General features: G+C 57.4%; 1 protein-coding gene across 1 annotated transcript in view; it reads right to left on the minus strand.

Annotated features, from left to right (window-relative positions):
• Myom2 (myomesin 2) overlaps window positions 1–12,542 on the minus strand; it is a 63,132-nt gene that overhangs the window by 41,064 nt on the left and 9,526 nt on the right. Inside the window, exons 5-9 of the mRNA XM_026380158.2 lie at window positions 12,317–12,474; window positions 11,194–11,286; window positions 1,782–1,870; window positions 1,652–1,702; window positions 701–865 (exon numbers count right to left, since the gene is read on the minus strand). Of these exons, the coding sequence (XP_026235943.2) occupies window positions 701–865; window positions 1,652–1,702; window positions 1,782–1,870; window positions 11,194–11,286; window positions 12,317–12,474 (556 nt within the window). The remainder of the gene's footprint in view (window positions 1–700; window positions 866–1,651; window positions 1,703–1,781; window positions 1,871–11,193; window positions 11,287–12,316; window positions 12,475–12,542) is intronic.

The raw sequence follows: 12,542 nt of genomic DNA on the forward strand, positions 1-12,542 counted from the left end.
ACCACTGTGGCTGGGAAGGGACAAGATGCCAACCAACCCACGCATCAAAAGGCAGTGACCAGGCTGGCTGGGCTCAGGGGTAGAGCTGGCCTGGCAGGAGTGAGCGCTGGGCTCGATTCTCAGTACCACATATAAATAAGTAAAATGAAGAGACACTGGACAGGACCTCAGCAGACCTGGCTGGACCCGGGCCTTGAACAGGGCTGTTCCACCTTGGAACAGCCTGAGTGTCTCCATGGATGGCCGCAGCCCCCAGGCTGGTCACACTGGATGGTCTTGGGTGTCTCACCAGTGAGGAAGCTGGCCAGGTGTCACGGCAGCCCCTCCTCTACAAACAGAGCCACCTGGCTGTCCCTCAACACACAGAGAGCCATGCCGGCTCACGGTTCGCCCTGACAGTGGCCAGCCACTGCTGGGCGGGGCAGGTGTGGACGACTCCTCTGGGGTCAGTGTGGGCACCCTGGCACGGGGCTGTGGACACCACACCGACACGTCTGGATTCAGGAAGCTCCTCACTACCTCTCCAGGGTCCTCCCAGATGGAGTTCAAGGTCAGTGTCGGCTGCCAAGCCCCCCCCCCCAGTCCCTGGTGTGGCTTTGCCACCACAGCAAGCCCAGGGGCAGGGGGAAGGCCGACCCATGCCAGCATCAAGGACCATTGCTGCCCAGCACTCAGCGCGGGCGGGCGGCCAGACACTCACCGTCCCTGTACCACTCGGCCCGTGGCTGCACCCTCTTCAGGTCTGGGGTCACCAGCAGTGTGCACTTGAGCGTGAGCGTCTCACCCTCTCTTCGGAAGGTAACTCCAAATTTCTCCAAGAACTGAACATCGAAGTGTGTGTACGGGATCACCGAGGACAGGGGCACTGCAGGAGCAAGTGGGGCAGTCAGCACCGTGGTGGCTTCTGCCCAGAGGTGCCCTGACCACAGCAGAGTGCTCCACCTCAAACTGCGCCCCCTCTCGGGAGCCCTGCCGGCCCAAACGTGTGTCCACCACATTCGTAGGCTGCAGCCCAGCCCCACAGGCTAGCAGGCAGTGGCCCTGGAGGAGAGCAGGGCTGAGTGAGGTTCTGAGGACTGGTCCCTGCAGGTGTGGGCACAGCAAGGACATGCCATCTGCAAACCAGGGGTGGACCTTGCCAGAATCCATCCTGCCGGTGCCCTGGTCTTGGGCTTGCTGCCTCCAAAACCCTGAGAAATTAGCACCTGTTGTTCAGTCACATAAGCCACAGGACTGTTAGAGCAGCCGAGCTGAGCCAGGTGGGAGGCAGACGGGCATCCCAGAGTCAGGTCCGGTCACTCAGGCACAGCTCGGACCGAGCCTTGGGCTTAAGCAAAGGCCAACTCCCCACCTCATACCCAACTGAGGCCTCAGAAGTCAGTTTCAAAATGAACAGTGGCCATTCATCAATAGTGTCATTTTTAGTGCATCAAACGAATTAACTAGACCCAGCAGTGTCGGCAGACCCGATCTCAAAGGTACGCTGGGCAGGGGTGTGAGGGGTGCGTGTCAGAGGAAAACCAGCTGTATATGTTTTAGACCTGGGAGTCTAACAAAATGTAACGTCAAAACTAAGAGTGGACCTGACTTAGCCACAGGCTCTCCCTCGGATGCTGTCTGCACACGTGTTCCCAGCCCCTGCCCCACTCACGTCCGATTGGGAGTCCCACGGAGTAGAGTGGCTCCTCGTCGCCTCGGAACCCTGCAGGACAATCAGGTGAACAAGGCAAAGAGAGAGACCAGCCGGGCCCAGGCTGGCCGCCCCCCGGGTGGGCACGCACTTCTCACCACCACCGCAGCGTTGGTTGACACCTGTCCGTGCCCATTGGTGGCCACTGCCGAGTAGGTCGCAGTGTCATCAAAGTCCGCCCTTGAATAGAAAAAGCGGGTCTGTGGAGCGGCTCTGGAAAAGCCCGCGACCTGAACTTGAACAAAGACATCCCTCGAAAGCAAACCCCGTGACCTGGATGGGCTGCTCCTGAGCGTGTGTTCAAGAACAATGCCAGCGCTGCCGTGGAGCGGCGGACGGCAGCGGAATTAATTATAGACAGAAGAACATCCGATCCCAGACCACAGCTGGGCTTTGACTGAGAGGGAAAAGACGCAGGTGTTGACGGCCTCCGTTTCATCCTGGGAAGCCTCTTCCACCTGGGCCTAGGACTCTCCTCCACGGCATGCAGGCTCCGGGACCTCCACCTCCAGCAGAATCACCGGGCGGGGAACGTACAGGGGCAAGACGGGGGCCTGCACCCGCTCTGCCGAGAGCAAGGACTCTGGCAGGGAAAGCCAGGCCCCTGGTCAGCATGGCCCGGGGCCACCTGCCTGGGAGCCATGACAAGAAGGTCCAGGCAGCCTAGGAACTTGCACAGGGAGCCCCATCTCCAGGTCCTGATGACCTCCACCATGACAGACAGCGCGTGCACTTGGCACCGTCCCCAACCCTCCAGGATGACAGCCAGCAGAGGTGCACAAGAACTCAGGGAGGCCCAGCAGGGACCAGAGTTTTGTCCGGCACAAGCAAGGGGGTTCCAGACGTGTGCAGAGACCCACTAACCTCCCAAGTGAGCCACGCCCTGCTAGACAGCAAAACCCACTCTGTAACCCAACCCCGCCCCGCAACAGGATTTCCAGTTCCTAGGAGTCATGCCCAGGACCTCGAACAAAACGGTCCCCCAAATGCAAATTCCTCATCAGGACATATTAAAAAGCCTGCGCTGGAGGGCTGGGCTGGGGCTCAGTGGTGGAGCGCCCCCCCTGGCATGTGCAAGGCCCTGGGGTTGATCCTCAGCACCTCATAAATAAATAGAATCAAGGTCCATCAACAACTAAAACAAAAAGCCTGCGCTGGACCCGACCTGAGGCAGGGGTGCAGGTCCATCCCTGGGAACCTGGGAAGACCATGACCTGAAGGTAGCAGAGCCCCAGGCCTCGGCCGGCACTTCCACACCACCCCAGCTGTCCTGCAGAGGCCCAGCTCAGTCCTGCAGAGGCCCAGCTCAGTCCTGCAGAGGCCCAGCTCAGTCCTGCAGAGGCCCAGCTCAGTCCTACTGAGACCCAGCTCAGTCCTGCAGAGGCCCAGCTCAGTCCTACTGAGACCCAGCTCAGTCCTGCAGAGGCCCAGCTCAGTCCTACTGAGACCCAGCTCAGTCCTGCAGAGGCCCAGCTCAGTCCTGCAGAGGCCCAGCTCAGTCCTGCAGAGGCCCAGCTGTCCTGCAGAGGCCCAGCTCAGTCCTGCAGAGGCCCAGCTGTCCTGCAGAGGCCCAGCTCAGTCCTGCAGAGGCCCAGCTCAGTCCTGCAGAGGCCCAGCTGTCCTGCAGAGGCCCAGCTCAGTCCTGCAGAGGCCCAGCTCAGTCCTGCAGAGGCCCAGCTCAGTCCTGCAGAGGCCCAGCTCAGTCCTGCAGAGGCCCAGCTCAGTCCTGCAGAGGCCCAGCTCAGTCCTACTGAGACCGCCCCCCACCCGAGGCTCGGCAGGGGCTGTGAGTAGCCGTTCCTTCTGGGGTTTCCCTGTCCAGGCTCTCTGCCAGTGACGTCACAGTGGCCCCCTCCGGGACCCTGGAAAACAGGTGCTGCTCTCCCATTCCTGTGGGAGAAGGAATCTTCCCCCAAATCTTTGGAAGACTTGGGGAAAGGAGTCCACAGACCCCAAACATTGCACTCTTGGAACAGTTTCCCTGCCAGACCCGTGGTAAGATCTTCACCTAGAAAAGAAAACACACCCCAAAAATCACACTGTTGAAAAAAGAAGAGTTTACCAGAGTCTGATTTTAAAGTGCATTAAGAAGCGATGCCCCCATGACAACCCATCCCTGGGTCATTAATAATTTTATTTTCTTCTCTCTTCATCTCGGAGCTAGAAATATTTTCTTTGAACAGACAATACACCACCTCCCATGAAGGGGAGGGATGGTTCGGAGGCCTGGGCCCTGCCGGTACTCCCTCCCTTCCTCCTGAGGTTCAGTGCAGTCTGCTGTGCCCCCTGGCTCCCTTAAGAGCCACGGCTCAGGGAGAAATCAAGCTGAGACTGAGTGCATGTTTCTGGCTCCCCCTGTAGCCACGGCCCACTGCAGAGCCATGCTCAACCAGGGTTCTGGTGTCTGCTCCTTAGGAACCACGCTCCCTTGCACCTCCTCATGTGCTGCCCGACACACAGCTACAGGGTGGTGCCAGCACACAAGTCCTGTCCTCGTGTGGATGCCTTTCCCACGTCCTAGGTGGCTCTGCCTGGGGAGCACACATGCTCACGCCCACCAGGACCGCCCGAGCACACCTGGGCTGGGCTGGGGGTCACTACTCTCCTTGTCCATATTCACTCACTGTTTGTTTACTTCTTTCAAACAGCATTGTAATTTCCTAAGTGCATTCTCCAAATAGAAATACGCCCTTCTGGGATAAGCCCTAAGCCTTTCTCCAACCCCACCCCTGCTAGCAATAACTCGACAGACAGAGGAAAAGCACAGACCCATCCACAGACCTGGCTGGAAGTGTTCGGGTCACAGCACCTGGCCAAGAGGCAAAGCGTCCTGCGCCAAGGGCCCACTCAACCCCCCCTAACCTGGAGCCCATGTGGGGGTCACACAGGGACAGGCCAAGCCTTGGAAAGGGGGAACCAGAAGCCCAATGCAACCACCCAGCACATAGCGGAGCCAACGGGGCAGCCCCACGCAAGATGTCCAGGAGTGGCCAGTCAACAGGGCAAACCCTGGCTCCCGACTGCCAAGGGAAGAGAGGATCTGTCTGGACCTCAGGGAGCAGGCAGATGATGGCCCAGAGACTGGAACAGTCACCAGAAATCTCACCAGCCTGTCTACCTGTCGACACCCGGGGGCAACGGTCAGTAAGGTGGTTTCCAAATTGCACTCCAGGGTTTTCAAATTGAATCCTGTGCTGAAAACATCTTGTTCATTATGTATTTTAGCGATTCTTAAGCCTGTAGTGAAAGCCTGTGCTCAGGCCCATCATACGCTCAGTACCTGACAAAGGGCAATCACAAGGATTTTGCATGACAGTCAAATCTGCTGTGCTTGGGCCTTGGGGAGAGTTCCTACTACCTGAATCATGTCCTGAGACTTCCGGGTAAATCTTGCTTCCTTTTGCAACCATCTATCCTTGTGAATCAGGGTTTTATTCTCTGTTGGGCCATCAGATCCCTCAGGGAGGTGGAGGATGAGACTTGAGTTCATCAGCCACAAGTTGGGCTTCAACTCTGTGCTTAATGGAAGGGTAATGACCCTGACTGGTGATTCTCGTCGGTTCACTTTATCATGAAAAACCGTGCCTACTATAAACCCTTAGAACGTGTGTATCCAGCACCTACGCCTCCGAGGGGAACTCTGATGACTGGATAAACAACGTACTTGGAAAACCTTGTGATTTAGGATCAACATTGCCTACATGTCCTCCATTAAGATGTCTTAGCTGAACTCCAGGAGCAGGACCGGAGGCTCAGGAGAGGTCCCCTGCACGCTCTGCACCACTCGGGCCCTGCTGGCCCTCACCTTCCTACAGAACGCACAGCTCTTCCGTTTTCTGAATCTGGATGATGGCTGCCTCCCTTTCCTGAGCAGGGAGGAGCTCGAGGAACAGGAGGGACATGGAACACACGGAGTCCAGCGGAGGCTGAGGGAAGGAGGGGAGCAGCAGGCTGAGCCCAAGAGGCCGAGGCAGCAGCCTGTCCCTGGGCTCCTGGTTTGTCCTCGCAGACAGACTGGGGCACAGGGTGGCCAGAGCCACCTAGCGCATTAGCACCAATTAGCTGTCAAGTAACCCATTAGCACTTCGTGCTCACACCCAGGGCAGGACACAGGAAGCGGACAGAGCCGTGTGCCCAGAGCTTGCACCTTCCAGGCTGGGCGCGCCCAGGACAGGTCCACGGGCTTCCGTCTGGTTTTTAGGAGAGCCTGAGGGCTGTAAAGTGACCGAGACCCACTGACTTACGGCAGTGGTCCCCAGAGCTGGGGACTCCGGGGAAGGGCCCCATAGGCGAGGACCTCCACCTGCTCCTGTTCCTCTCACTCTTTCCACAGGTCTCTCTAGTGAATGTTTCACAGAGCAGAAAACATGCTGCAGTAGAAGTGGACATGTCCCAGACAAGCACACACGTACGAGGAGAGGGCACAAAGGGGTCTGTCCACGGCTGGTACTGTTCAGGGCTGCGGAAGCACAGTGCCTGGGGCAGAGGCGGGAGGCAGCAGGGAGGCCGGGAGGCCAGGAGGGGGAGGTGTCCAGCCAGACTCTGTCTGCAGCTAAACTGAAGAGGCAAGAGCTGATCCCACCCATTACCTCAGCAGGACCCAGCCTTCTGCTCCTGCCCAGGCCACACCAGAGACAGTGCTCAGCAAGCCTGGGGTCTAATTCCAGCCCTGACTTCATGATGCAGGAACTTGCAAGGGTTTTATTTTCTACTTGGACAGAGTCCCAGAATAGAGAGAGTTTTCTTTGGTCTCAAATTTTAGAAACTTTCACAGGGCACTTTGCCTCCCAGGGTCTCAGTTCAAGCGTCCCCAACACAACAGCAATTAAGAAACTAAGGCTACTTCATGTTTCCAGATGGGCAGTAAATCCCTTGTGGGTAGACAAGGCCCAGTGCCCTCAGGTGTTAAGAGGCAGACACTGGACTTAAAATTTAACTCAAATCACAATCTAAATGCCAAAGTCCAAAAATCAAATACAAGAAAATTTCAGTTCTAAAATCATTCTGCTAGGAGTGGGCAATGGTGGCGTGGCTAATGGAAAGGCAGGTTCTCCTAAACACCCACATGTGCCCTGTAAAGAAATGGGTCTCCGTTCAAGCCAGTGTGGGTCCTTAGAGAACACTGACGAGCACATAAAACAGTGTCAATCACAAGTTCAGATCCGGAGAGTACCAAAGGGTGAGCTGCTTTGGCACTTTAAAAATTCAGCTGCAGTAGCCAAAGACTATTCATAGGAGCAAATGTCATCCTGGGCAGAGGGGAGCTCCGTGCCAGCCCAGGGAGGGGTGGAGAACACATCCACACCCTGCCATCAGCTCGGATCAGATGGTGTGTGCTCAGCACTTCGGAATGAACAGCTGAGATTAGTTATAATTTGTGGGCTTCCCTGATGCTCTTTTCCTGAAGAACATTAGTATTTCATCTTCTAAAAACGTAACGATGGGGGTAAGAAGACTGAGAGAGAAGCCAGTCTCAGAAGTTTCCTTTCCCCAAATTTCCCAAATATTTGCAGGTTTGTTCAAAATGCAGGGCGTGTAGGACCCCTGAGCGTGTGGATGACTGAGCTGTGATCTCCCGTCAGCCATCAGCCAGCTTTATCTGAACTCTACTCCACTCTGCTCCACGTTGTGCCCAGTGTCCACTGTGAATGCTGCAAACATCCCTGGGTGACTTTCCTCTGCTTTTCTGCTTAAAGCAATGATTAAATACAGCTTGGTACGTGCCCCCGCCAGTCACAGCAGACACCCCTAAAGGTCAGGACCCCCCGCAGAGGCACAGGCTCTCTTCCCAGCCTGAGTGGGAAGGCAGGAGTCAGCAGAAACAGGAAGCAAGAGAGCTGCTGAGGGGAAGGCAAGGGAGTGCTGGACAGGAGAGAACCAGGTGCACTGGCCTCTGCACACAGAGAGGGACTGGCAGAGAAGCCCCTGAACCCAGCTCCAGCCAGGCTCCACCAGCCGTTCCACCAGTATCAGCCCTCAACAGGTCCCCAAGACCTGACATGATGCTTAACTCTGGCAGCTGCCTCCATCGTGGTCTCCCTCCATCCTGGTCCCCCTCCATCCTGGTCCCCTCCATCCTGGTCCATCTCCACCCTGGTCCCCTCCATCCTGGTCCCCCTCCATCCTGGTCCCCCTTCATCCTGGTCCCGCTCTATCCTGGACCCCTCCATCCTGGTCACTCTCCATCCTGGTCCCCTCCATCCTGGTCCCTCTCCATCCTGGTCCCCTCCATCCTGGTCCATCTCCTACTGACTCCCAATGATCACTTTCAAAAGAGAATGTGCCCTGGTCCATCTCTATCCTGGTCTCCTCCATCCTGGTCCCCCTCCATCCTGGTCCACCTCCACCCTGGTCCCCCTCCATCCTGGACCCCTCCATCCTGGTCCATCTCCATCCTGGTCTCCTACATCCTGGTCCCCATCCATCCTTGTCCCCCTCTATCCTGGTCCCCCTCCATCCTAGTCTCCTCCATCCTGGTCCCCCTCCATCCTGGTATTATCCATCCTGGTCCCCCTCCATCCTGGTCCCCCTCCATCCTGGTCCCCTCCATCCTGGTTCCCCTCCACCCTGGTCCTCCTCCATCCTGGTTCCCCTCCACCCTGGTCCCCTTCATCATCGTCCCCTCCATCCTGGTCCCCCTCCATCCTGGTCCCCCTTAATCCTGGTCCCCTCCATCCTGGTCCCCCTTAATCCTGGTCCCCTCCATCCTGGTCCCCCTTAATCCTGGTCCCCTCCATCCTGGTCCCCCTCCATCCTGGTCCCCCTCCATCCTGGTATTATCCATCCTGGTCTCCCTCCATCCTGGTCCCCTCCATCCTGATCCCCCTCCATCCTGGTCCCCTCCATCCTGGTCCCCTCCATCCTGATCCCCCTCCATCCTGGTCCCCCTCCATCCTGGTCCCCCTCCATCCTGGTATTATCCATCCTGGTCTCCCTCCATCCTGGTCCCCTCCATCCTGATCCCCCTCCATCCTGGTCCCCCTCCATCCTGGTCTCCCTCCATCCTGGTCCCCTCCATCCTGGTCCCCCTCCATCCTGGTCCCCCTCCATTCTGGTCCCTTTCCATCCTGGTTCCCCTCCACAATGGTCCCCCTCCATCCTTGTCCCCTCCACCCTAGTCCCCTCCATCCTGGTCTCCTCCATCCTGGTCCCCCTCCATTCTGGTCCCTCTCCATCCTGGTTCCCCTCCATCCTGGTCCCCTCCATCCTGATCCCCCTCCATCCTGGTCCCCTCCATCCTGGTCCCCTCCATCCTGATCCCCCTCCATCCTGGTCCCCCTCCATCCTGGTCCCCCTCCATCCTGGTATTATCCATCCTGGTCTCCCTCCATCCTGGTCCCCTCCATCCTGATCCCCCTCCATCCTGGTCCCCCTCCATCCTGGTCTCCCTCCATCCTGGTCCCCTCCATCCTGGTCCCCCTCCATCCTGGTCCCCCTCCATTCTGGTCCCTTTCCATCCTGGTTCCCCTCCACAATGGTCCCCCTCCATCCTTGTCCCCTCCACCCTAGTCCCCTCCATCCTGGTCTCCTCCATCCTGGTCCCCCTCCATTCTGGTCCCTCTCCATCCTGGTTCCCCTCCATCCTGGTCCCCTCCATCCTGATCCCCCTCCATCCTGGTCCCCTCCATCCTGATCCCCCTCCATCCTGGTCCCCTCCATCCTGGTCCCCTCCATCCTGATCCCCCTCCATCCTGGTCCCCCTCCATCCTGGTCCCCCTCCATCCTGGTATTATCCATCCTGGTCTCCCTCCATCCTGGTCCCCTCCATCCTGATCCCCCTCCATCCTGGTCCCCCTCCATCCTGGTCTCCCTCCATCCTGGTCCCCTCCATCCTGGTCCCCCTCCATCCTGGTCCCCCTCCATTCTGGTCCCTTTCCATCCTGGTTCCCCTCCACAATGGTCCCCCTCCATCCTTGTCCCCTCCACCCTAGTCCCCTCCATCCTGGTCTCCTCCATCCTGGTCCCCCTCCATTCTGGTCCCTCTCCATCCTGGTTCCCCTCCATCCTTGTCCCCTCCATCCTTGTCCCCCTCCATCCTGGTCCCCTCCATCCTGGTCTCCTCCATCCTGGTCCCCCTCCATCCTGGTCCCCCTCCACCCTAGTCCCCTCCATCCTGGTCCCCTCCACCCTAGTCCCCTCCATCCTGGTCCCCCTCCATCCTGGTCTCCTCCATCCTGGTCCCCCTCAATCCTGGTCCCCCTCCATCCTGGTCTCCTCCATCCTGGTCCCCCTCCACCCTGGTCTTCCTCCATCATGGTTCTCCTCAATGCACCATCCATTCATACCTGACCTCCTCCATACCTGATTCCCCCACACCTTATCCCCTCCGTACCTGTCCTTCCTTCATACCTGATCTTGCTCCTCAGGGCTCCCCACCACATGGGGCCTCGTCACTCTGGCATGCCTCTGCAAGAGCCCTCTAGGTGGCTTGGCCGGTCCCCTCCCCCCCAGTGCCTTCCTCGCTCCTGCTCGGGCTCTGCCCCATCCTGCTTCCCGCCTGCTCGGGCTCCGGCTGTCCTACAGTGCACACCACAGATCATGCACAGGTGTGACACTCACACACTTGTGATGTGTGACCTTGGACCTGAGTTCCACAGTCCCTGCTGGGCTGTGGGGAAGCTCTGCTGCCTCCCGACGATCACCTTCAGAAGAGAATGTGCTCAGGAAGGGCTAAGGATCCATCCAGGTCACGGGGAACCTGAGGTCTTTCACCTCCAGGGCAGGTGTGCACTGTGATTACAGTAATGAAGCCGTCTCATTGGTTTAAAAAGTGACAGTTGCACCATCAGATGGTGTCCTAGAGGGCTGTGGGTGGAAGAGGAGGCATGTGACATTCTGATGCTGTGTGAAAGGTCAAGCCTGGAGGATGGGCTTTGGTGGCCAGCATACCCCAGCATCTAGCATAGCACAGGGCACACCGTAGGTTCTCAGTGAGTAGCACAGGGACGGCACAGCTCGCCGCTGGAAGAACAAAGTGTCATGAGCTTCTGTGTGCACATGCCATCTGTTGCTGTGTGTGTGTGTGTGTGTGTGTGTGTGTGTGTGTGTCTCTAAGTCTGTGTGTCCCTGTGTCTGTGTGTGCTGTGTCTGTGTGTGCTATGTCATGTGAGAAAAGACACAGCTAGATGCACAGCGAAACACTGACTGAACACTGGCTGTGGGCACAGTTTTAACATAATCGTCTGCACCTTCTACAATTGTTTAGTGCGTTGCAAGGGAAGGCGACCAAGGCCAGTCCACTGGGCAAGGCCTGAGCTGAGGGTCATGTCTCAGGCCTGGCAGTGAGGCAGTCTGCTGAGCAGGGGTCCTCAGGATCGCCCTGCATTTTGGTGCAGCTAGGAGACTAGGTTCTGCTCGTTTTCCGTAAACCACTTCTGTCTTTGCTTCCAGAATCTGTGTGCTCAGTCCTGGCACCAGGGCCAAGGTGAGGCCCTGCCTTCTCTTGAGTTTGAACAGATTCCAGAATGCAGTCCCAGCATACACCACCACCCACAGGTCCTTACCTGTTGATCTCCAGAGTGTGCACGCCATACTTGCTCTCAATCCGGTACTTCCCTGGCTCACCTGCCTGGCAGATCAGGCTGCCATTTTTGTACCTGGTCAAGGAAACCTCTATTTTAGTTTAAAGGCAGACTTGTCTGCAACCTTTCTCAGACCCCACACTGCCCTCTACGCAGATCTGCTCTGCCAATGCCTGGCCCCTTCCTCAGCACCACACAGGGGATCCAGAAGGCATGAGGTCCATTTTTAGTTTGCTTTTTATATATTTTATATTTTTATTTTTATTTATTTATTTTGCAGTACTGGGATTGAACCCAGGTGCACTCTGCCATTGAGTTACCCCCCTTTTTATTCTTAACTGTGAGACAGGGTCTCACTAATTTGCACAGGCTGGCCTTGAACTTGAGATCCTCCTGCCTCAGCCTCCCAAGTAGCTGGAACACAGGCATGCACCACTGAGCCTGGCTCTGTTTGGGGTTCTCTTTTAGGCTGTGCTGCATCATTAGGGCTGTCCAGGCAACCTCTGACCTGCAGAAGGCCACCTCCAAACATCTGCTTGAGCCTTGTTAAGAGTTCAGAAGTTCATTTCATTAAAAAAACAAAACAAAAAAACTGTAGCTTGTGCTAGCTAGGATGCAGTCTGGCCTATCAGGCTGTGTCCCTGGAGCCCGTGGGGTGAACCCACAGCACTGACCCATGGCCAAGGAGGGCCTCCCCTGAAGGGCAGAACTCCCTGGTACTGACCCACCAGGGAACGCACACACAGATACTTGGTTTTGCAGCAGATGCTGAAGCAAGCAGGGTCTGTGGGGGGTGAAGATTCAGCTCTTCAGTTCTCATGCTGATTCCTACCACAGGCCAGACCCGTGGGCTTGGCGCCCAGAACCAGCAGTGGTGCTGAGGCCAACTGGGTGAGAGCGGGGCTTGCAAACACAGGGCGTGACAGGGAACTGCCTTCAAAATGCTCTGGAAGATGGGCTGAGTCAACGTCACTAAACGCCAGCACATTATTAAACGGAGACTTTGTGAGTTCCTGTTCACCTGTCTCCACCTCGTGCTTCTCCAAGCCCCCTTCCTGGAAGGAGACACGGTGGGACCTTGTCCCTCCACAGCAGAGCCCCTCACCATTGTACCACGGGCGTGGGGAAGCCCTGCACGGTGAAGCAGAGCCTCACGGACATCTTCTCCCAGACGGTGTGGGACCTCAGCCGCACCAGGATCTCAGGGGCCCTGCTCACACGCTCCTCAAACGCGTGTCTCTCCCACGCCATCTGGTCCTCCACCTGCCACACAGGAGCAAGAAGGGTCGGGGCAGCGCGGCATGGCTGGGCGCCAGGCACTCACCACCTGG

This window comes from Urocitellus parryii, chromosome 14 (genome assembly GCF_045843805.1).
Source record: "Urocitellus parryii isolate mUroPar1 chromosome 14, mUroPar1.hap1, whole genome shotgun sequence".
Classification (NCBI taxonomy): domain Eukaryota; kingdom Metazoa; phylum Chordata; class Mammalia; order Rodentia; family Sciuridae; genus Urocitellus; species Urocitellus parryii.